This window comes from Trachinotus anak, unplaced genomic scaffold, assembly GCF_046630095.1.
Source record: "Trachinotus anak isolate AG129_WGS33_773 ecotype Australia unplaced genomic scaffold, CSIRO_AGI_Tana_v1 ptg000010l, whole genome shotgun sequence".
In the NCBI taxonomy this organism is placed as follows: Eukaryota; Metazoa; Chordata; class Actinopteri; order Carangiformes; family Carangidae; genus Trachinotus; species Trachinotus anak.
The window spans coordinates 16,160,097-16,182,641 of record NW_027273861.1 but is presented as its reverse complement, the minus strand read 5'-3'; the positions used below and the strand labels follow the sequence as shown (position 1 = coordinate 16,182,641).

General features: G+C 37.8%; 2 protein-coding genes across 9 annotated transcripts; both read right to left on the bottom strand.

The window, feature by feature from the left end:
• Positions 1–23: 23 nt before the first annotated feature.
• On the bottom strand, positions 24–8,754 carry LOC139627208 (afadin- and alpha-actinin-binding protein-like). 8 transcript variants are annotated; one of them, XM_071487932.1, is made up of 14 exons: positions 8,645–8,754; positions 6,573–6,687; positions 6,016–6,185; positions 5,526–5,729; positions 5,170–5,280; positions 4,951–5,086; positions 4,744–4,819; positions 4,226–4,406; positions 3,305–3,452; positions 2,732–2,868; positions 2,246–2,419; positions 1,937–2,054; positions 1,337–1,487; positions 24–1,221 (listed from the first exon to the last, which is right to left on the bottom strand). In XM_071487932.1, the coding sequence occupies exons 2-14, from the start codon at positions 6,589–6,591 to the stop codon at positions 1,074–1,076; spliced, it is 1,773 nt and encodes a 590-aa protein (XP_071344033.1). In that variant the 5' UTR covers positions 6,592–6,687; positions 8,645–8,754; the 3' UTR covers positions 24–1,073. The 8 variants fall into 8 exon arrangements, with proteins under 8 accessions (XP_071344033.1, XP_071344035.1, XP_071344036.1 ...); XM_071487934.1 differs by having other exon boundaries at positions 1,337–1,484; XM_071487935.1 differs by having other exon boundaries at positions 2,246–2,416.
• Positions 8,755–9,231: 477 nt separating this feature from the next.
• Positions 9,232–22,326, bottom strand: LOC139626393 (atrial natriuretic peptide receptor 2-like). The gene is made up of 23 exons (XM_071486708.1): positions 22,282–22,326; positions 21,562–21,652; positions 21,114–21,246; positions 20,681–20,804; positions 20,101–20,205; positions 19,128–19,230; positions 18,061–18,206; positions 17,892–17,964; positions 17,330–17,474; positions 16,952–17,038; positions 16,682–16,825; positions 16,027–16,148; positions 15,580–15,724; positions 15,365–15,413; positions 15,173–15,274; positions 14,887–15,006; positions 14,585–14,678; positions 14,138–14,225; positions 13,882–14,021; positions 13,410–13,562; positions 12,353–12,451; positions 11,511–11,602; positions 9,232–10,479 (listed from the first exon to the last, which is right to left on the bottom strand). Exons 1-23 carry the CDS (start codon positions 22,324–22,326, stop codon positions 10,375–10,377), a joined length of 2,505 nt encoding a protein of 834 aa, XP_071342809.1. The 3' UTR covers positions 9,232–10,374.
• Positions 22,327–22,545: the final 219 nt, after the last annotated feature.

The window sequence follows — 22,545 nt, the reverse complement described above, 5'->3', positions numbered from 1 at the left end:
GTACTTCAAATGATAGACTGTTATAGTATAAAGTTATTTATTGCAGCACTTAACTCAATGGTATCCATTTTGATAGTTGAAACTTTTGCCAGTCACAGGCCACCACAGCTCAATGGGAATAGCCAGGAGGAGCAGTGCTGTTGATAATCAGTAACTTGTCTCCAAAAGAGGCCAATAAAGATCAAAATCACATGAAATGTTTCAACAATGTATAATGAATGTTTCAAGATTGTCTAGAATACATCATGACATTCTTGGTGTAAGAATTATTTTGATCTGTCAATATAAAGCAACTAAGATAAACACATTCAAACAAAAAATTCATAGTGACATCTTAAGTTGTCTACCTTAAGTATTTACTACACATTATGTAATCTGTGTTAAATTCTACAGTCTTTCTTCCTATTTAACTGAAACATCATACATGACCCACTACTAATGTAACTGCACACTTACAAGAAAGCAATGTTGTTTATCAGTCACATTTCTATAACAAAACTACAGAAACATAATTCATATTTTACCCAGTTTCTTCTTGCATCTAGTGAAACAGCAGCATTAAATCTACATTCTCAGAATCTGTGACAGTTAACAAGTTTAACATGATAATATAACTTGAAAGTTAGTGATATAAACGCCAACTTATAGTAACTTTAGCTGCAGCATTGGCCAATAAGCTCAGCCAAACAACATCTTTTGTTGCATACCTGCATTGCCAAAAATGTTACCCTCAGGCTTAGATGCTGCTAGACATGAGATGTGACTCCCAAAACAAGATTTACAGTACAACATGAATAAATAAATAAATTTATCACATAATCTAACAATAACACGGTGAGCTAATACAAAAGAAACATTTAGATTACAAATTTTCTCTCAGTCACACAGAGCGCAGACCACCAGCAGCAAACCACAACTCTTGTTTGGCTTCAACTGTTAACAGCTATGTAATATTTTTACAATCTATCTTCAAGTTGTTCGACGTTCACCCTTCAGTTATAGTTCAGAAATGCCACACATCATCCATAATTCATGGAAATTCATATAAATCCTGAAAATAAGAGTTTTTGGCTTCATATAGAGCTATTCTTTTCCCGTGGCAGTGTGTGGCTGCTGTAGTCTTTACTGTTGTTCCACCGTTTGTGCTGAACTGGAGAATTCCCATTACAAAGGATGTCTGATTCCACGGCATGCTCAGTTTTTGTCTTTGGTTTGGTTGAGCTGGAAAACACATTTCACAGTGTCAAGGACAGCATTTAACTGCATTAAGTTGAAGGTACATTATATCATGATCTTTACCAATTCAGAAATCACTGTGCAAATCAAGACACTGTACCTGCTTTCTGGGATAAGGCAAAGTGTGCAACACAGGTCGGCTGTGGATGGTGATGTGAATGGCACACATCTGTGTGTTGGGGAGGTTGTGTCAGATGGGCATTTGATCAGCTTCCCTGGAGCCAGCACTGCACTCGCCTCCGTTTCTGCTGCTAAAATAATATGAAACTTTATTGGCATCAGAAATTGGAATTTATTGATCTCTATTACCAAAAAAGACACAGCTGGGAAAAAGAAACCAGTGTGTAACTGGAGTGCAACTTTCAAAACAGCTTTAGATCCACTTGCAAATATAACGAAAAAAAAAACAAAAGTTCTGTTTTTTAAAATGTGTAAATTTGACCTCATGTCCTACAGTAAACAGAGAAACCTGAAAACATTTTACTCATAAAGCAGCAATTTTAGACCTCTTTGTCTTGCATCACAGTTACAGTATAACAGGATTATGACAGATGGGCACATAATCAATTTTTACTATCACTATAATTCAGTTTATTGACTACCATTTGTTTTCAATAATAACTATACATTCATCTCAGTGAGCACACCTACAAGAACTTGGACATATCAGTAGAGGATTTAAGAAGGACTAGACACTCACATATTAAGAAGGCACTTTTAGACTTTGACATCTGGGGTTTCTTTGTGTCTGGAAATGGACTCAAGTTTAAAAACTGGTGTTTGAGCCACGTCGCACGATCCTCCTCAAAGGCCTTCCTCTGCAAGATGAACCAGAAACAAGTCATTGCAAAAGCAGTCGAAACACTTCTTAAAGTTACCACACAAATAGAAATGAGTCCTCTGGCACAGAGCCGTTTTACACATAAAGCAAAATTTGCTCTAATCCTTGATTTTTAAAAAAAAAAATTTTTCATACTAAAGTTTGTAATAATTATCTTTTATAAATCACCTCATGGCTCAGTCTTATGGCTGCTTCTGTAAAATTCCTCCTCTCCCTCTCAAAGACCTTTCTCTGTTCCTCTAGAGTCTTCCACTCCTCTCTGAGGCGCTCTTTCTCCTGCAACATGTAGCAGTCGCTCAGCAGGGATGCTGTCTCCTCATCACATGGAGAGCTGAGCTGCTGCTACAAGAAAATAAGAAAAACTGTAAGATTGGGTTCAAGCACAGTTACTTGTGCTTGAACAATTACTTGAGCCAACAAATAAAGCCAGTTTCAGTGTAGGTGCTCTAGTCCTCTAGTGCTCAAGAAATGTCAGACTCTGTGTCTGGTTAATGCTTAACGGTTTACATTGATAAGAATTAAAGCTAATCAATTAAGCAACCAAAGCAAGTAAAAGAAAAAATTTTTACACACATATTCAGCAATGTCACTTTGAGTTTTGCAGCCTGGCAGTTAAAACTTATCACATAGATTTTAGTGTAAATTCAGTCTTACCTGTAGCAGCTGCTGTTGTGTTTGAATAAAATCTTTACACTGCTGGATCTCCAGCTTTAGTCTGTCCATCTCCTCCTCATGAGTCTCTCGCGGAACAGCATCAGAATTTTTACTCTTGCCTGTCTGTGAAAAAGATGCTGCACAAACAAAACAGAAAATTCAACTTTACTGTTTACTTCCATCTTTTGCAAATTGATTTTAACAGGAATTGAGGATCCAGTCTGGAACATCACTGTAATGTTGTTGTCTGTATTTAAGTTGTTTCCATTAAAACTTTGAGTTTTAACATAGAGTACGGACCAAATAATGGTTTCATCCAGTTTATTACTACTCTTTCAGTGACCAAACTAAAGGCTTGCATTATTTGTTTGCCCTGTCTGTTTCTCTTAGGTTTAACAACAACATTCTTTGGTCTATGACTTTACTCTCTTTTGCCAGATCAGTGGTGACATCAATTTTTTTGGCTAAAGAGGGATAAGAGTGTTGTCCCCAAATCACATGAAATTCTTAAATGACATAAAGCTCCTTCATTTATCAAGGTCAAATGGAGACACTGTGCAGTGTGAAGACTACCTTGGCTGTCAAGTCTTTCTACATGGCTCTTGAGTCTTCTCCACTGGAGGCGAATACTGTTGGTCAGCTTCTCCCGAGCATGAACACAATACAGCTCAACACTTTCCTTACTGGAATCAAACACTTCCTCTTCCTCCTCTGAGTCAGCCTAAAATCATGATGAAAATACATTTCAGTTGTTAACACACCTACGCCAAACAAGTCTACCAGACTAAACAACAGACATGAGGATGATTCAGCTGTGAAGCAAACTGTGATCAATTTCAGCTGTGCCAGTTCAGTTTGTCTATGGTTGGTTTCTGCCCAAATACTACAACAAATACAGAGAGGAAAGAGGAAAAAATGTTTAATGGTGTCTCTTAAGAGATCTATTTGTCTAAATGCAGTTAGGGCCAGCGTATCAAACCACATTTTTTCTGTTCAACCTAAAAACGTCCATAGAATAAGTATTGAAACTGGTCTGAAAAGTACAAAAAGCTGGTCAGAATCATAGTGCTCACTTCATACAAATGGCTTATTCTTTAAACATTTAATTACAAAAATCTAAATTTTGACAGTAGGCTTAGTTCTTCTATGCTGTGTGTTGCTTCATTAAAAATCTTTTAATATTTGAGAGCTTGACTACTTTTGTTAAATAAAAAAGGGGTATGAAGAAAAGAGTTCCAAAAGTAATCTTTTAAATTTGTATTGTTGCAATTCTGGCACAGAAACTCAGGTGTTTCCATTACTATTAAAACATTTCAAATGATAAACAGTCCTACATGTATATACTACAGTATATTCAAATTAAAAAAAACTTTAAAAAAAAGAGCAATGACTGGGAACTGTTTCACATCTCAAAAGTTAATGAACAATAAATAAATACATACATAGGCATTTCTCCTTTTAAGAATGAGAAAACAGAAAAAGTAATTGTCTAACCTGTATGCAATCATCTTCATGTTTATCCCCTTTCAAAGCCGGTGTTCTTGAACTTAAAATGGACACTATGTCTTTTTTCATCTGCTGCAACACTTTCTTCAACTCTGCGTTTTCTAGCACCAGCTCCCTCTGTCGGGTGTCGTAGTCACTCAGCAAAGTCTTATACATCTCCCCTTCATGCCTGAGGACAAGAATTACAGGGGGGTGTTTCTGTACAACAATTACAACCTGACAAAGTAATAGTTCTACAGAGAAAAGAACTTCAAGTTATCACACAGGATTCAGCACTGGCTGAAGCTCATGCTGCTAAAAATAAATTTGTGTCACCTAGAAAACTGACAAAAGAGTTGACCTGCAACTTGCTTGAGATTCAAAAGTAGGATGACCAATTTTAAGTATGTTCTCTAGTAATGCTATTTATTTCTTGCATGTTTTGATTTACAAATTGAAGGTTTCTTTCGAAACAAGGTTCACAGAGCTATATTGATTAGACAAACAGCCACAAGACTTGAGCTTACTTTGCTTCTGTCTTTTCAGTTTTCCAAAGGCTTCTTTTCCCATCAGCTCTTCCGATTCTGTTTAATACATCAATGGCTTTGAAGCAAGAATGACAAACAGAAAATAAGAAATCAAAGAATCAGAAAGGGCCTGTGGAGTCCCATTTTGTGTATAAAAGACCCTGGTTTAATTTTAAAATGTAAAGAATAAGGATGAAGATTATTCACCTTGTTTTTTCTCTTTTTTGTCAACCAATAGTTGATTCAGGCGTTCTTTCAGTTTGTTAAATTCTCTTTCCTTCCTTTTCATCTCATGGTTGTACTGACTGGCCCGACTTGCAATTATGTTCTGAAGTTTCTGCACCTGGAAATCAAACAAGCTGTTAATGTTAAAATACTGTTTGAATTCACTCAACATTGTCTGAAGCAGTTTTCCAAAGACAATACCTCTTCTTTTTCATTTTTCAGGCAGTTCTGCAAACTTTTCACTTTCTGTTGTAACTGCCGTTCTTTCTCAAGGAGTCCTGTGTTTTCTCTTTTGGAAAGTTCAAGCTGCTCCTATAATAACAGGATAACATGGACTCAGTGACCAAAATGCTGAAATGAACACTCACAAAAAAAAAACAAAAAAAAAATCATTAGTGATAAGAGGAAGCAGGACCCTCAAAAGCAGGTTTGTGCTTATTCATCCTTTTTTCAGTAGCATCCATTGTAAGTTGTAGTACTAAAGGCTTTATCTGGGTTTTTGTATTTGAATCCAATATTAATATGAGGGAATCACTGGGTATGAATGTTACTGTTACCTTTAGCCGGGTGCTGGTGAGCTGCAGGTAGTCCACATTGCTGCTTGACTTAAGCTGCTCCACTTCCATGTTTTCCAGATTTCTGACGCTCCTGCGATGCAGCTGAATCAGGTCGTACATGCAATTTAGCACAGCCACAACATTTAGGTCTGAGCTGCCGGCCGACTCCATCCAAACTGGTGGGAGACCAAGAGATGATACCTCCTGAAAACGAGAGTATAGTTTAAAAAAAAAAAAAAAAGGAGATATGGAGCAAATGAAATATTATGCATCAGTGATGTCTGAGGGTAGATTTAAACAATACATTTCAGTACACACAGTATACATTACATATTCACAAAAATGACAGAAAACAAGCCTTTTCATCAGGTTTTTATATGGATTCATATTGTGAAGTCATATTGTAAATGTCTTAAACTACTAGTCATGAGGATTAACAAATTACAAATTGTACTAATACTACATCAGAGACACATGTAAGGTTACCAACCTGATTGATGTGTGATAGACATTCTTGCACATTGTGTTCTGTGCAGAAGGTACCGAGCACATAGGAGTTTCTGTGCACTGGCAGCGATGATTGGCTAAACTGCCTCACGGGGGTTGTTCTACATTCAGCTGAGCTGCTGTGAATGTCCTTGACTTCAGGAGGAAAAATGTCTGTCAAATATATACAGTACAGAGGCCTATGCTAATTTTTTAATGCTTTATAAAAAAAAAAAAGTGAAAACACCTCATACAAAAGGTTACAGGAATTGAGATTACTCTTGGCACCAAAACTGAGAACAACATTCATCTGCAACTACTAAGGGCATCACACTGTAGTATTGTGCTTCAGTTAATCTGTCTCATGAGGATGCCAACATAAATCCAAAATCATATTACAAAATTTGTACAATGCTCCTCTTTCTCAGCATGAAGAAGTGCTCTATGTTTCTGCCATGTTTATAGCATGTAAGTTTTTCTAACTTCTGCAGAACACAACAGATGACTATTCAGCATGTCTCATTCATGGTGTCGCGGCGTTAAAAGATTTGAAAAACTCACCCAGGGAGGACTCTGGCATTGTTGCAGTGCAGCCTTCCGGCTACAGGTCTGGATCGTCTACTACATATGCAGGATACACAAAGCTTGCCACAAGATCCACCTACGCAGTCTGCTCCTGAAATAGAGGGTCAGATTAACAGCACCCATTCAACACAGCCTGGATTACAAAGCAATGGAGCTAAAGATGAAGCGGTGAGGGGTGGAAACACACAGCAATCTAAATGACAGAGTGTGAGGACAACAGATCCACGAGGGGTAATTCATTCATATATCACAGAATATAGACTAAACAGAAAGCATACTGGAATCAGCCTTTCTTTAAAATTAAAATATGTTTATTTGATTCTTTTATTAATTTCATTATTTTTGTTAAGTTCATGTTGTTGCGATTGTTTTGGGTGTTGTATTACACCATTGTCCCTGCAGGTTGAGTATTTAACAGGTTACATGCTGGGACCAGGCCAGCATCTTATCTCAATGCTCTTATCATCAGCTAATCAGACTAATCCCAGACAGACACTACGGTGATTTGTCTGTATAAACACGCAATCAGAAACCTTTTTCCTTGCACAGGAAAAATGCCAATATCAACTACAAGACATACTGAAGTGCATAGATATATTATTTAAAACTTAGAGCATGATTTAAAACACTTCATCTCAGGACAGCAGTTATCACAGCATGAGCAAAAGCTGCATTTAAAATTTTTATATTTTTCTTGTGAAGAACATTTTGTGAACTTAATTTTCCATGCCTTTTACTTTATGAGAAAGCTGTGACTCATTGACTCATGGGACATACTTTTTGGTTCGAATGATACTTAATCAGGCCGGTGAGACAGATGGCAAACCTAACACCACAGAGCTTAACAAGCTTGGATCCTGCTTAGACTGACTACTCAGCAAGTTTTAACCTTTAACTCATTATTCAGAATTCAATACAAAAACAGTTTGAAAACTCCAATATGAAATTTCAAAGTACGTGTCTGCCAAAAGGATTTTTAGGTTTGTAGTCCATCTGAGGGCAGGGTACTTGATCACAAAGGACAGCTTAGACTGAACTACATATTCTCAGTTGCCACTTTCTCAGATACTATAATGTAGTCAAATGCAACAGCCCTGCAATAAGTCTCACCTTTATAAGGGTATATTTAAGTTTTTTAGTTTCCAATTTTTAGTCCACTTTATAGGATTTCAAAGGATTGGCAAAAATATTAGAAACACCTGAAAGTATAACCCAGTATGGTTCAATAGTACCACAAACTACAGCCTCCAAAATAACAACAAAGGCAATGTCAACACCTCTCTAAAACACTGAAACTAACATTATAATTGCTAAACATGTTTTTATTACAGGACTGCTGTATTGGACTGGATTAGTTTAGCTAGGGATACACGAGAAGCAGTGTATTTGTGTGTTGTTTGAGAGCCTAGGAAAATTCTAGTTTAGTCAAATTTCCAGTCTAATCAATTTTGGGTTTCCCTTGGTACACTTCAAAAGAGAGTGTAGCTTTGTGTAATGTAACTTTCAAGTGGAACTACTTTAAATGACATCTCAACAACCTGCTAGGGGTGGGCAGAAAAGGTTGTACAATCACTGACATTAAGGTGATGTGAGAAATTTGAACAATTGTATTTACTGTTAAACCTTTAAAGAATTAAACAAAGCTAACCGGTGTCACATTATTTTTACACACGCATCATCTTCTACGCAGAAATCCGGTGAACAGCCTTGAAACTAGTTTAAGTTATGTCATTCGATAATAATGCATAACCTCAAGCTAGTCTGGCGTTAACTAGCTACTTCCAGAAGACGGTTCAATCTGACTCTGATCTAATTACAGTTTGTTAATAACGTTTAAGACAATTAAAAAAAACAAAAAACAAAAAGGATATGCAGGAACTTTACACAGCAGTCAGTGTCAACTAACGTTAGCCACCGTTTGTTATCTCAAAAACAATCATGTCATTGAAGCCAAACGGGAGGCTAATCGAGTGACCTAGTGACAAAAGCAAACGCTTAAAATGTTTACTAAACGTAGAAGCGGACATAGGAATGGTTTGGATACTTACTTACAGTTGCAGTTTGTGATTTATTTCCAAACTGCTCCTTCCTTCACAACACGACAGCAGCTCTTGAAGCCATGTCGGTCCAAATGACAGCACACACCACTGCACGCAAACCAAGCAGCACGCTTATTGGCCGACGCGTTGTCTAGCAACCAAACACGGCTCGATGTGATTGGCTGTTGTCTGTAGGCCGCTTCCAAGTGTTTTTAATTGTCGTTTTGATTATGCCGATGCTATTGTTCAAAACCTTCTCATAAGGCATGACAGTGGGAAAAGTAACGCATTTATCTTCATTATCTCCGTATATGATAGAAAGAAATAAGATTTTACTGCATTATATAGAATATGATATATATGAATCGATTTGTAAAGCCCAAAGAAATTCATTTTGGCCGCTAAAGACTAAAATGTGGAGGATGACGAGACGCATGTGACTAGATATGTAATATGTGAAAAACAGATACATGATATATAGTGTCTGAAAGCTTCACAAATACAGACGCATTTAAGACAATGATCACTGATCTTGATATTTTTTAAGTTCATAAATCAAAAGTAACATTGCATTTAAAGAAACATTGCATGGCATTTAAAGAAAAGACATTTAATATTTAAACAAAAGGCTCATTTTTGTTACATTTGCTGCTTTTCACTTCAAAAATCAACAATAATTTCCAGGGCCCAAATTTTTGCATACAACTGTATGTTCAGATATACCAGCCAAAGTCAAATAAATGTCTAGAGCAAGACGTCCAAAAAGTCATGTGGTGACATAATGAAATGACTGTTGTGTACCATAACTCTTTTCTGCACTTGTAACCTGATAGTTACACCATAAGAATGAACAAAATTATAACTTTAAAGTAACTTTAATGCAATTCATATAATCACTGGATATAAGAACAATACAATAAAATAAATCATTGCACTGCAAAGTAATTAAAAAGTAATGAGTAAGTGTTTGTGTGCATCAAATCTACTCTGCAAGTAAAAAGCAAACTCACCAGAAGCTTTAATGGAAGAGTTTGGTTTCAAATTACTTGTAGGCTACATCCGTTCATAGGTTAATTAACCTTTCCAGAGCAGAAAAATTTATTGTCAGATTATATGTTCTTAGTCAAGGTGTTTGAAATGTAAGGAATCAGACAGGTGTGTCTTTGTAGAGCAAAAATGGAGTTCATCTAAGTCCTCTGAAAAGTTTCATTTACTTCTTGTTAGAGAGTTGTCTTAATCTTCAGGCAGTGAATATCTCCTTTACTTTTAATTGATCAGAAAACAGAAAAGTGCCTCAGATTGCAAAATACAAAAGCTATAGATGAAAGAAAATTTATGATAATGTGGGACCAAAACAGCATTACCTCTGCTCTGGCATGTTTTTCTGGCATTTTTTTTTTTTTTTTTTGATTCTTCCCAAAAAGTGCAAAACAAAAAATAATACACGACTATGTCCTGCACAATCATATTACAAAAAATAATGTCTTTTTAAATATATAATATAGATATCGTGCATTTCTTTTTATTACCAGTGGGAACAGCACAATAAAACACTCGTAGCATCTGGTGAATTTACAGTGCAGTGTAACATCTAAATTCATGATAACTTTTCATCTCATAATTTAATCTTATAATATCTGCACTTTTAACTCTAACTTAGTTCACTGGACCCAGTTCAACAACACCAAGCCTAACCAGTTTTCATACAGTTATTTTCACATTTTAGACTCTACCCAGATTTAGTCACTAACTGGTACTGGGGCTCCTTTGGATTCACATGTCCTGAGCAGTGGGTCTGTGTCTCTTTTTGCTTCAAGCCACCATGTTGTCATCTCCCCCTTGCCCTGTTGGGTCAAAAAATGAGAGCAAGACAGAGTCATATTGCAAAGCATGTGTCCCTTTGAATTTTAAATAAAGCCATTAGGGTTTGATGGTGGGGGCACAGAGAGTAGCAGCTGCTACCGCCTCTTAGTAAGACATCACAAGTGTTAGAACTGCAGCCCCATTGGGACTAAAAAGCAAACCCCTCCCCCATTATCACACCAGTACCGAGCAAAAAGAGGTCTAAGGTTGCAATGTCAATAGAAGCCAGTAGAACTAGCTAGTACAATAATTCCCTGTAAAAGAGAGACCAAATACCAGACACGCCCAGTCTTTTTTCCCTTGGAGGGAAGTTTTGAATTTCCTGTGATCTTTTCAAATCTCATTCTCATAGGTCCCTTGTTTATTTCTGTCTGTGTCAAAGATGGTACATAAGCTTGTATATAATTATCGTTGCATATTCATGGCTTACCTCCACAACAGTGAATATGAAACAAGGTCGAAAAAGCATTCTATACAACTAAGCTAATTACCCTAAATGGGTTCAGTTCAAGATATGTTGTAGGTGTACTCAGTGAGATTTGATTCCAGCACAGTAAAAGGTCCAGTCACTACAGCAACCACCATGACTATGGCCAGGAATGTGCTGAGCAGAGCTCTCTGTGCAGTGGACTGTGTGGGGAAGTATGTTTATCCCACGAGAATGCAAACTAAAGCTAAACAACTGCTGCAGGAGGCTCAATATACATTTCCTGTCCCACTAGAGCTAGGTTTGTCAATTCAGTTAAAATCCAAAGTATCCTCTTTTTTTTTTGGCTTTTTACTTTATAGATACAGTGAGAGAGACAGTAAAGTTGGGGAGAGAGAGAGGGGGAATCACATGCAGCAAAGGGCCGCAGGTCGGATTCAAACTGAGCTGGGCTGCTGCGGTTAGGATCAAGCCCTCTTGTTACACGCTCTGCCAGGTTAACCACTGAGGCGCCCATTCCTAAGTATTCTTAAACACAGGTCACATACACAATATGAATGTGCACTGAAGTGTTTTTAATCTTACCTTCACATTCAGTGTTCCTCTGCAGGTCAGAACGTAACCTCTGAGTGTGTGAAGCAGGTCAGCTGTGGCACCGCTCACCTGGATCTTCAGAGCTATGGATATAATGATAAAGATGAATGCAACATGTGATGGTACGTGATGATGTGAGGTTATGGTAATAAGAACACAGTTACTTTATTCCTCAGATTTTAAAACTTCTACATGCCAAAATATGGTATATATAACAATCAAACCAACTGTATGACACAATGTGCTGAACAGACAATCAAAAGTATTGATTTATATACAGTACAACCAAATGGCTGGTTTACCAATACAGTATAAAACAGATCTTTCAAAATTAGTAGGTTATGTGTTGTAAAGTACAACACAAATTTCTACTTCTCTATTATGCATGATGTACAGTATATATTAGATTTTGTGTCATAATATTATAGTCACTATCATACATATTTCATGCAATACTTAATATACATAATATACAGCATGCTTTGCATCTATAGTGTAATAGAAGATTACGTGCTGGGTGAGCACATTGTCCATCTTCCATGTCATAGCTGTGCTGTGCTGTCTGTTGTGCTGGTGAGCAAACGCCGACAACACAGAGACAGTCCTGTTCGCACAATAACAGGCACACAGCACACAGCTCTGGCCAAATGCTAACTCTGCTCTGCTTTTGAAGCCAACAGAACAGCACAGAACAGAATTAGTGCAGTTTTACATCTCATAGTCTGCAGTAAAAATTAAATACTTCCACGAACCTGATATTTTTTCTAAGACCTATTCTCTCCCACTTAGAGACTTTAATTGGATCAAAGGCAGCATATCTAATCCTTCATCACCTTCACTAGTTGACTCCATCCGTGAGGCTGTGTTAACAGTGTCTCCAAAAAGGCAGTAGCGTGGCATTTTGGTACCAACCACACCAGCCACAACAGGTCCTGGCAGGACAAACATCAGCAATTGTAAACAAAACTCTTGGATGATAATATATATGGCATTGCCTAATCATGATGATCACATGTGAGGCTATTCAAACAAAAAAATTAGATTTTAGAGTTACTTACCTACATATGCCTGTATACTTACATGAAGTTGTCAAATCAAGTATTGTGAACATTAACAACTACAACAACTGCAACATTGCAATATTAAGTGTAGAGCTGATGCAAACAGAATCAGCGAGGAAAAATTAAAGAGGTATGAGTACAGAAAGGTTTTCTGGTGACAAAGAAACAGTATCAAGGTTCGAACAGATAGTATTACTCAAATGAAAAAACAGGCTTCCCATATGTCCATAAAATTTGATCTGCATAGTAATTCAAGACCCATGATGATGATTCAAGTCTTAAAAGGTTTTCTAGCTACAGGTATATACACTAGAATGACAATTAATGTATTTGTATTGAGGACCTGATGTAAATGAGCCATGTCATGCTGTATATTCCTGTGTTTCAACCAGGCCAGTTTTTACCTTTCCTAGCTTACAATAGACATTGTAGTGTAGTGATGCAGTGAGAGTCACATTTAGTCTCTCATATACACATAAAGGTTGTTAAAGGTTACTCTCTTATCACAGTCTGCAACCTTTGAACACTGCAAAACTGTGAAAATGCCCTCTGAAAACCATGTTATCTTAACCCTGGTAAAATAGGGAACAACAGGTTGTCTCCTTGTTATTGTGAATCAGAAATCTCTGGCAACCTATTTCCCAGCTGAATTACAATAATGGGTTCTAAGAGGCAATGAGTAGGTGTTCAGTGATTGGACTGCATTCAACCTTCAGATTATATGTGTTTTTTGTAAGACTGAAGCAGTTTTCAGTTGGGACATGGTTTACAGTATGTGGTTGTGTAATCTGATACACTTATGCTGGATACAATGAGACTGCTATAGTACCTGAGTGGATGCCGGCGCGGATCTTTAGCTGTGTGTTGGGCTTGTGTGGGATCTTGAAATTATGGCAGACACTGACCAGATCCAGGGCCATGCTGGCTATCTCTCCAGCATGATTGATGCCATTTTCTTGAGGCACCCCAGAGACCACCATGTCTGGACAATCAGCCATTATTTCATGATAAGAGATAACACAGGAAGAGGGAGAGGTTCACTGATAATAGAATAGCGAAACATTGAAACACATTCAGAATCTATTTAGAGCAAAAATCAGTTTTTACTGTTGCCATTGATTCATCGGGATACTTTTTTTTCTGTTTCACTTTTAGATCAAGATTGTTATATTAACTTTTGTTTTATGTTTGAAATCTTTCTCTCTTTTCTATTGTTAAATGTAGTCTAAACTCAACAGGATTTGTCACTTTTTGTCAATGATTTATCATTTTACACGTGTAATTTCAACATCCTTACTTACAAGCATCGCCTATTGTCTCCACTTTGTAGACATCATAATTATCAATAATGTCGTCGAAGGTAGTGTAGAGCTGGTTGAGGAAGTCTACCACCTGGTGGGGGGTGCTGGCACCAGACAGCTGAGTAAATCCAACAATGTCGCTGTCACAGAGGAGTAATACAGCATTAGTATAATTAAACTATTAAACTAAGTAGAGAATCCCCAACTACCATCCATTTAAAAAAAAATCTAACAGAACAGTTTGATGATCATAAACCTGAAGTAGACGGTGGCATTGGAGAAGCTCTGAGCCTCTGCTGTTCTACCCTGACGGAGGTCATCGGCCACCGGCTTTGGTAACATACCTGCAAACATACAAATTGAATGACTTAAATGTCACTGTGTACACACACCTAGAAAATGTTGTCTTAGGAGCAATGGGTAGGAAACGAGACACAATTTCTGCACCACCAGATGGCAGCAAGAGCCGAGTTTGTCTTTTATTACCTTCATCAAACCTCATTCTTTAAGTTCAACTGCTTCATGCAGGACTATACTGAAGGCATATTATGTACCCTGTCCTGTTTGTAACAGAGAAACCACTGTTACCTCTACAATGTCACCAAGACAAAATTGTAAAAGTTATTTAACACAAATCTGGTTGGATTAATCATTTGAGCCCTGCAACTCATGCACATCACTCCTCACTGTTTTTCTGACTTACTGTATAACAGTCGATCCGTCTTCTGTTTCTCTTGAAGCAGGTCCTGTGTTCTCTCAGCAACTATGGCCTCCAGATGTTTGCTGTATTTCTCCATCTGTAGTTAAAGAAACTCTGTTTGCCTCTGACACTCACAAGAATCCCGATGCATCACGGGGCGGGGATATAACACATATCTGTAAGACTGGTATTGATACATATTTTCACATGATATTTTGTACTATCCTGAGAAGATTTGTGCGTACTATACATGTATGCACCCATGTCGTTCCATATTATTTTACCATACATCAGTGGGTTATTACCAGGTTCATCATCATGTCCACTGGGCTAACTTTGTGTGGATTCATCTTGTCAAGCATCTTCTTCACCTGCTCAAATGTGGGCCTCATGGTGACGTTGTGAGACCAGCACTTCTTGATGAGCTGCTCAAGCATGCCAGACAAGACAGCAACACATTATTGTTTACCATGTTTTACAGAATAATGCATTCAGACAAATATCCCCATGCTTCTTTAGAGTTATTTAACAAAATGATAGTCAGGCCTCTACAGATGTAGCGAAATTCTTTCATTTGCGCATGTGGCAGACCTCACAGTAGTCTCCCTGACTGGGACAGTCAGTATCTGCCTTCCCTGCTTTGAGTTCAGGCAGAGGGGGGCGCCACATGACATCCATCCTTACTCCTTCAGCCTGGTCCTGTAAAAGAAGAGTGCTGGTTTCAAAGCAAAGATCAAAAGGATGCCGAAGGTTGCAATCTACAGAGTTGGCTGCCATACTCACTGAAATGAGGTCAGAGCGGGTTGCAATCTCAACCAGAATCAGGGAGTAGCTGAGGAGACGAGGGAAAAGTAGAGAAGAGATGTGTAAAGATTTTTTTCTGTCCAGCATCTTTAATCCAACTATCAAATTTCCATATGGTTCAATTCTTATAATCTGAAATGAAGTGGTAATTAATCCTTTATATGAACTGCTCATACAGTAGCACTCAAACACACCTGTAGACATCTGCTGCTGGTGTCATATTGGAGCTGCTTCCCAGCAGCACCTCTGGAGCACAGTAAATACGGTTCACATCCCCACAGTTAAAGCCATTACTGGCAGTCTCAAAGTCCTCCTTTCTGTAGGCTGTGAGCCCATAATCTGGAGCCAAACACAGGAAAATATAGAGTGCAGTGACACAGAGTGTTGTTTTTCACTTCGCCTTCATAATAACATTGCTGCTGGTGTAGGAAGTGGCAGAGTAGTGCAAATACTCCTAAAAAGAGATTTTTCAGTGTTATTTAAACTGTGTACATTGAGTGACTTGTAACATACAGCGATAAACATGTGTAGGTGTAACTGCTGAAAACAGAGGATAACAACAACAAAAACACTTAACTTGGCAAACAAATTTTAAAACATCTATGTTTTATCCTTCCTTCATTTTTCTTTTTTTTTGTTACCTGAGATTTTGCAAACCCAGCGGTCATCAATAACACAGTTTCTGGAGTGAAGTCTCCCATGAAACATCTTGTGCTGGTGGAGGTAAGACATCCCACGGGCGATGTCAGTGGCAAAGGACAGCCTGTACAGAGGAGGAGACTATGTTACTATGTGTGTGTTCTGTACTTTCATTTGCAATCAAAGGTAAAAGCCAGGGCATGTAGTAAATATAGTACAGTAGCCACATCCAACACTAGAGTACAATACTCTGTGTGTCATATATTGTGTTGCATTATGGTCCATTGAGGTTCTTGTATGAATCTGGAATTTCCTTTGTCAGCTGTGGTGTAAAATATTAAATCTGGAAAGGAGCGCTTCCTCCTGTTGGAAGGATAGACACCAAAACATTTCCTGTTGAAGTTTTGTCAGCAAAGTAAAATGTTGCATTGTCATTATGTTTTTGACCTAGACCATCATCCTCAGCTACAAGGCATAATCCGACTGTAAAGCTACGACAGGCAAATAATTGTAACACCCCCATCAAAAGCAAGTCCTTTGGTGCTACCGCTACCACTTCTAATAAAGAATGAGATCGAGAACAAGCAGGAAAATATTATAATATCAGCTAAATGATCAACGTGTAAATAAATGAGGCTGCATGTGAGGTTTTCTGACCTGAAGCCCCAGTTGATGGGGACATCTTCATTCAGCAGGACATCAGACAGGCTTCCTTTGGGACAGTGCTCTGTGATGATACTCACATAAGGCACCTCAATGGAACCACCAATGAACTTGCATAGATTGGGGTGGTCCAGTTGCCTGAATATTACAAAAGAAATTAGGTTACATGTAATAACTTAAATTAAAACCGCAGGAATCTTTCTTTCATTTGCAAGTAAAACACTTTCCCTCGTTTTTTTCTTCTCTTCTCAGGCATTTTCTCACCTGACTTCTTTCACCTCCTTCCTGATGGTTTTAGACAGAGTGAAATGCTTCTTCTGGATGTGTTTCACTGCCACCGTCCTGCCATCACTGCAAGACAGTTAGTGTAAGGTCATCCAGTCAAACATAATTACCTAAATACAGAATATGAAAGAAAGATTTCACTTAACGAATCATTGCTTACTTAATCTACAGGAAAATATTCCTTTGTTCTTGGTGTATAAAATGGAAGTGAAATTCAAGTGAGATTCCAGATATTTAAACAAGGATGAAGACCCAGATTATTACAGAGTTCACTGCTGTTATTTGAATAGTAGTTGGATAGTTTCTGATTCATCATTCATCCATTCATTTATATTAAAAAATAATAACATTTCGCACTATATGCCAAGCTGGATGAAGCCTTGTTTGAAAGAGGTGTTGACTCCCGTGCACACAGTCACATCAGTAGTTCGACTGATGGTGGAGTTACTCTTGACGTGCTGCAGGCTAGTGGTGCTGCCGATGCCCATCCAGCACAGTCTTCCTGCAGAGACAAGACAGTGAAATGCTCATGTCAGTCACAGAGACAGTTTACCGTTACGTCAAGAAAAGCTTGGAGGATTTTTTTTACTGCTGAGATATGAAAATGCAGGTATATGAAGAAAAAATGCCTTTATTGGAGGAGATTAAATAACCTTCACTGAAGAACAAAACACCTTAAAGCATTATTCACTTATACTCAAGTGCAGCTCACATTAAAGCAGCAGATATAACATAACAGATAGTAATTTTAAAGATATCTGACACAGCACCAACATATTTTCCCCTTAAGGTAAATTAAAATGATTCAAGCACACCATAGTTGTTAAAGAAAGTGAAACTCTTTCGTTTACATTATGTTTTCTGTGTACATATATCTGTAAATGGTATCATTTAACAACTTCAGCCTGAGACATTTTACCAAATATGATGTTCTTGTAGTTGATGATCCAACTTTCATCCCAAAACATTTTCTGTTTCTGGTACTGAAGCCACTGCAAGGAGGGAAAAAAGATAAACATCAGCACATAAAACATCTCCTTTCTTTGTGTGTGTGTGTGTTTTAGTGAGTGTGTGTTCTATAGACTGACCACCATGGTTAAGATGAAGCCACTGCTAAAGAGGGCAACTGGAAGCCCAATGGCTACTTTGATAGCGATGGACATTGGGCAGATGCCGCAGTCTGCAGGACAGTTCAGGCAGTTCTCCTCCAGCTCGCAGACGTCATCCCCACACACTTAAACAATCACAATCACACATTTTACATTTTAGGTTTCCATCCGCTGCATTCAGTGGTGGAGGAGACACTCAAGCTATTTACTTTAAGCAAAAGCAGTATTACCACACTGTTACAAGTAAATGTCTTGCATTCAAAACAAAAAAATATGCACAAATTACCAAATGTAAAAGCAGTGATTATGCAGAATGACTAATTTCAGAATGATTTATAGTATGTTATTGGATTATAATTATTGATGCATTAACATGACTTTATTGTGGCAGCTGGTAGAGGTGGGGCTGATAATACTGCTGGATAGCTTGTCAAATTTAATTGTGAATAAATAAAGTCTTATCTTATCTAACCCAATAGCAATAATAATTTATGTTTTCAATATACTTTGTATAATTATATACAAATAACAAGTAATTAAGCTTATCAAATTAATTAAACGCAGTAAATAGTGCAATAACACCTTCAAGTAGTACAATAGAAGTATAGACATATAAGTATAAAGTGGCACAAGTACAAGTACAAGTGATTCAAAATTACTTTTCTTCTTCTTAATTGTGCTGTAATTCACAAAAACAGCAAAGATCACTGAGGTTCATGATAATTCAAGGAGAGTTAAAGACACACTAAGACATAAACTATATATATATATATATATATATATATATATATATATATATATATATATATATATCTTTCCTACAGGTTAACCAGTACAACCTACTGCAACCTGTATCTTATTGCCCCTCCGTTGTTTTGAAATAAAGACCATTTTACTGCAACATCAAACATGACCCTACAATTTTTCCCTAATGTGTCTGAGCGTGTTCAGGAGGTTAACAAGACTGCACTTTTACCTCACAGACATTTATTTTCTACAGTTGTGCTTTTGCATGAACAAAACTTTGTATGTGTCAGCAGACCGACCTTGGGCACTGACAACAAGCACTTTAGACTCCAGTGCTGCGTGCATCTGTCCGATTTTAATGTGAGCTATGACTGAAGTGACTCCCACGTGGATCAGCACCACCTAAAAGAGAAAACACCATGACAGAGACTAAAACACAGTTGTACTATGGAAGGGTTAGGTTGTATATCAGGGTAAGTTTCAGTCGACAGTATTATTTACATTTGATGTTTTATCAGGAGATTTAAAAAATCCAAACAAAACTGATCAGATAAACAAAAAGGTTTTATTATACTTTAAAACAATGTACATACAAAATATCGACCACCTCCACTTAACTGCCACTTGACTATACTGTGACTTAGATCTGTGTGTATGTATGTGATCTTGTATGTCTATACGAGATAGGACAACCCGTGTTGTTCTGTTCTGTTCTGTCAGATTTTAACCAGACGCAGTAACAAACTTGTACTATACTCAGTTTTTGTTTTTCTGTGCGGCCCGCAGTCTGTAGTCTGTAGTTTTAAATTTAAATTCATTTGATACGACACAACCCACAACATGGTGTTCTTGTAATTTCCTACTAACACACAAGTAATTACAACCTGTTGGCATGTTGTATCATGACTTACCAGCATGAGAGACTACAGGCTTTACAAAGGATGTTTCACTTTGATCAAATCCACGTCTTTTCATGTTTGCCTGGATGCAAGATGAAGATGAACATCTGCCGTGTGACAGACTCTTTTACCCAAAAAGTGTTGGACCATACTGTCAGTGAAGTATCGCAGTTGGTAAACTGTTTAGTTAATAAAGTAGGATTTTTTTAGACACTTGTGTCTTGGTTTGTTTATACCAATACATCAAATGAAATGCTTGCAGTTATTAACATGATAGAGTTCTATGTTGACAAACACTACAAACGCTCTCAAAACCTCAGCACGTGTTAAAAATTACTGTTTCTTTTAAATTGTTTCCTTTTGTTTGGCTCACCTTTGAAGTCCAGTATTTCTGGGTCATCTTGCCTGCTTTGGATACAGTGTGAGTCACTATTTTACCATCATCAGGAATCCACGGGCCACAGATTCCACCTTGTTTCTGTGAAGAGACAGAGCAGCAGCTGAAGAAATGTTATTTCAACATGTGTTCTCTACACAGATGAAATGTTAGTTTAGTTTTTCTTCAGGATAAGATGAGTAATGTTTTCAAAAATCATCAGCATCTCAATTTATTCAACAACTACACAAACTCTTCATTTGTGCACCATAGTTACAGCTTTAATGTGATGGTGCATATGAGACAATTAAGGACATAAGAGTTTACCAGAATGTGAAACGCTTAAATAAAAAGCATACAAAACTATCATCCTAAGTAATTTAGATGTCAATATATTATTCATTATGATGTGCTCCTCAGAAATACATGTCCATTTAATATTGCAGATAACACAACAGCTCTGGAATAATCTCAAGCAAGATCAAATTTGCTTGCTTTCATGTTTTATAGGAGAGGATGATGATGACAGTCAGTGTGGACGGTGTTTGGTGAGATTGTTGGTCTGATGGATACCAACCATGAGGCCCAGAGGACAGGAGTGGATGTTGGCGTGATACACACAGCAGTTCATTTCATTGGCGTTGTTCCAGTTTGCCGGACACTCGTGTTCATGACAGAACCTCTTTGCCTCTGACGCATCACTAGTGGTGAAAATGGGTGGGTAAGCAGATGAATTAATGAACACAATAATGTGTGTGTGTGTGTGTGTGTGTGTGTGTGTGTGTGTGTGTTACTGTGTATTGTATTTCGGTAATTGTGCAATCATTATGAAGTTGTCAATTAAACCATTATTTTTTGTTTGGGTTTTTCTTCTCATCCCAAATAAAAAATAAATTAATCAATTCATATGCATGTGACTGCATTCGTGCATGTCTATCTGTATCTGTGTGTGTGTTTATTCTGGGCATGGCAGACGTTTAGGATTTCAGGTGTTTATGTAACGCGCTCACCTAAACTGGAAGATCCTGTTCCTGACGGCGTACTCGTAGAAGGAATCTGAGGCTGTGACCGTGTACGAGACATTGAACTCCTCCCCATTGGTTACTTTCTCTGGAGGACGCTGCACCCAGGCCATTTCCAGACCTGTGAGCAAACACATGCAAGTCGCGTGAACATCCATATTCAAACAGAGTGCAGATGCATGCAACAAGGGATACTGTGTGCTGTGTTTGCACATGTATTGTATGATTTCACAAGCTCTAGTTTTGTGGAGCCCCGCTCCTAAGTCCCTATGATTAATTCCTGATATGTTGCCTCCTTCCTTTTCAGCTGGAGCAGGAAAACAATCTGATTTTACAGTAAACAGCCACACACATGATCATCACTGAAAACAGAGATTAGTTGTTTCACATGCAATGACACACTCACACAAATACACAATACACAAAAAAGACTTACCACCACAACTAATCATGTTGAAATCATTTGGATTGTTGATGGGCCAACAGTCGTACTCTGTGTTGTCCAGGTCATGCCAGCAATTTACTCCCTGCAGTTGAGAGGGGAAGCTTTTTATGTAAAGGCTTTGTTTTTCATATGTGCACACAAAATTATTTTATCAGTATATCAAGGCCGGTCATGTGAGAATGTACATAAATTAAATACACAACTATATGGAGCCTCACTGGTTTTGAACCAAAGTGGTAAAAAGTAAAATCAAACTGCAGCTGACATCAATAGTGCTAGCAAAAGCACTGCGGTGGATGCATGTAAGTACAGTGTTATCTTTTAATTATGAAAAAAAACAAGCTTGATCACAGGGTGTTTCCTAATCTAGGACATCAGCCCCACAAGAAAACAGCAAGTAACAGAGCGATACACTGAAAAAACACAAGTCCAAGACCACTGGCCCGCAGCAACAAGTGTTTCTGACAAGACAACAAAAGCAAGGGGTGTTCCCCAGCAATACATGAAAGTGTGAGTTTTATAAGCTCAATTTAAACAGCTGTTTATATTCTATCGTCTGTGTGATTAAGCCAAGTTTGATATCACATCATAGTGCAGTGCATTAAAAAGTAAAGTACCTTAGGTATCTGTGGCTATTCGCCCACATTTCCTTTCAGCATTAAACGTACTGCAGTATTATATTTGTAAATTAATTATGAATTGAGAACTTACCAGCAGGAAATGCAGGTAGAGGGAGGCTGCTATCCAAAAAGCCATGAGGACGTTTGTTTCTGTGGCCAGACCTGCTCTAAACTGACTGACTGAGTGAATGACCAAATCTGTGTGTGTGTGTGTGTGTGTGTGTGTGTGTGTGCAGTCACCTGCAGTACCCTTCCCCCAATGTGTGTTCCTAAAGACCCCATCTCCCATCTTCTTTGTCCCTAATTGTCCAATCAGCAGAAGAGACTCTCCAATCACAGTTTGATCGTGTCCTCG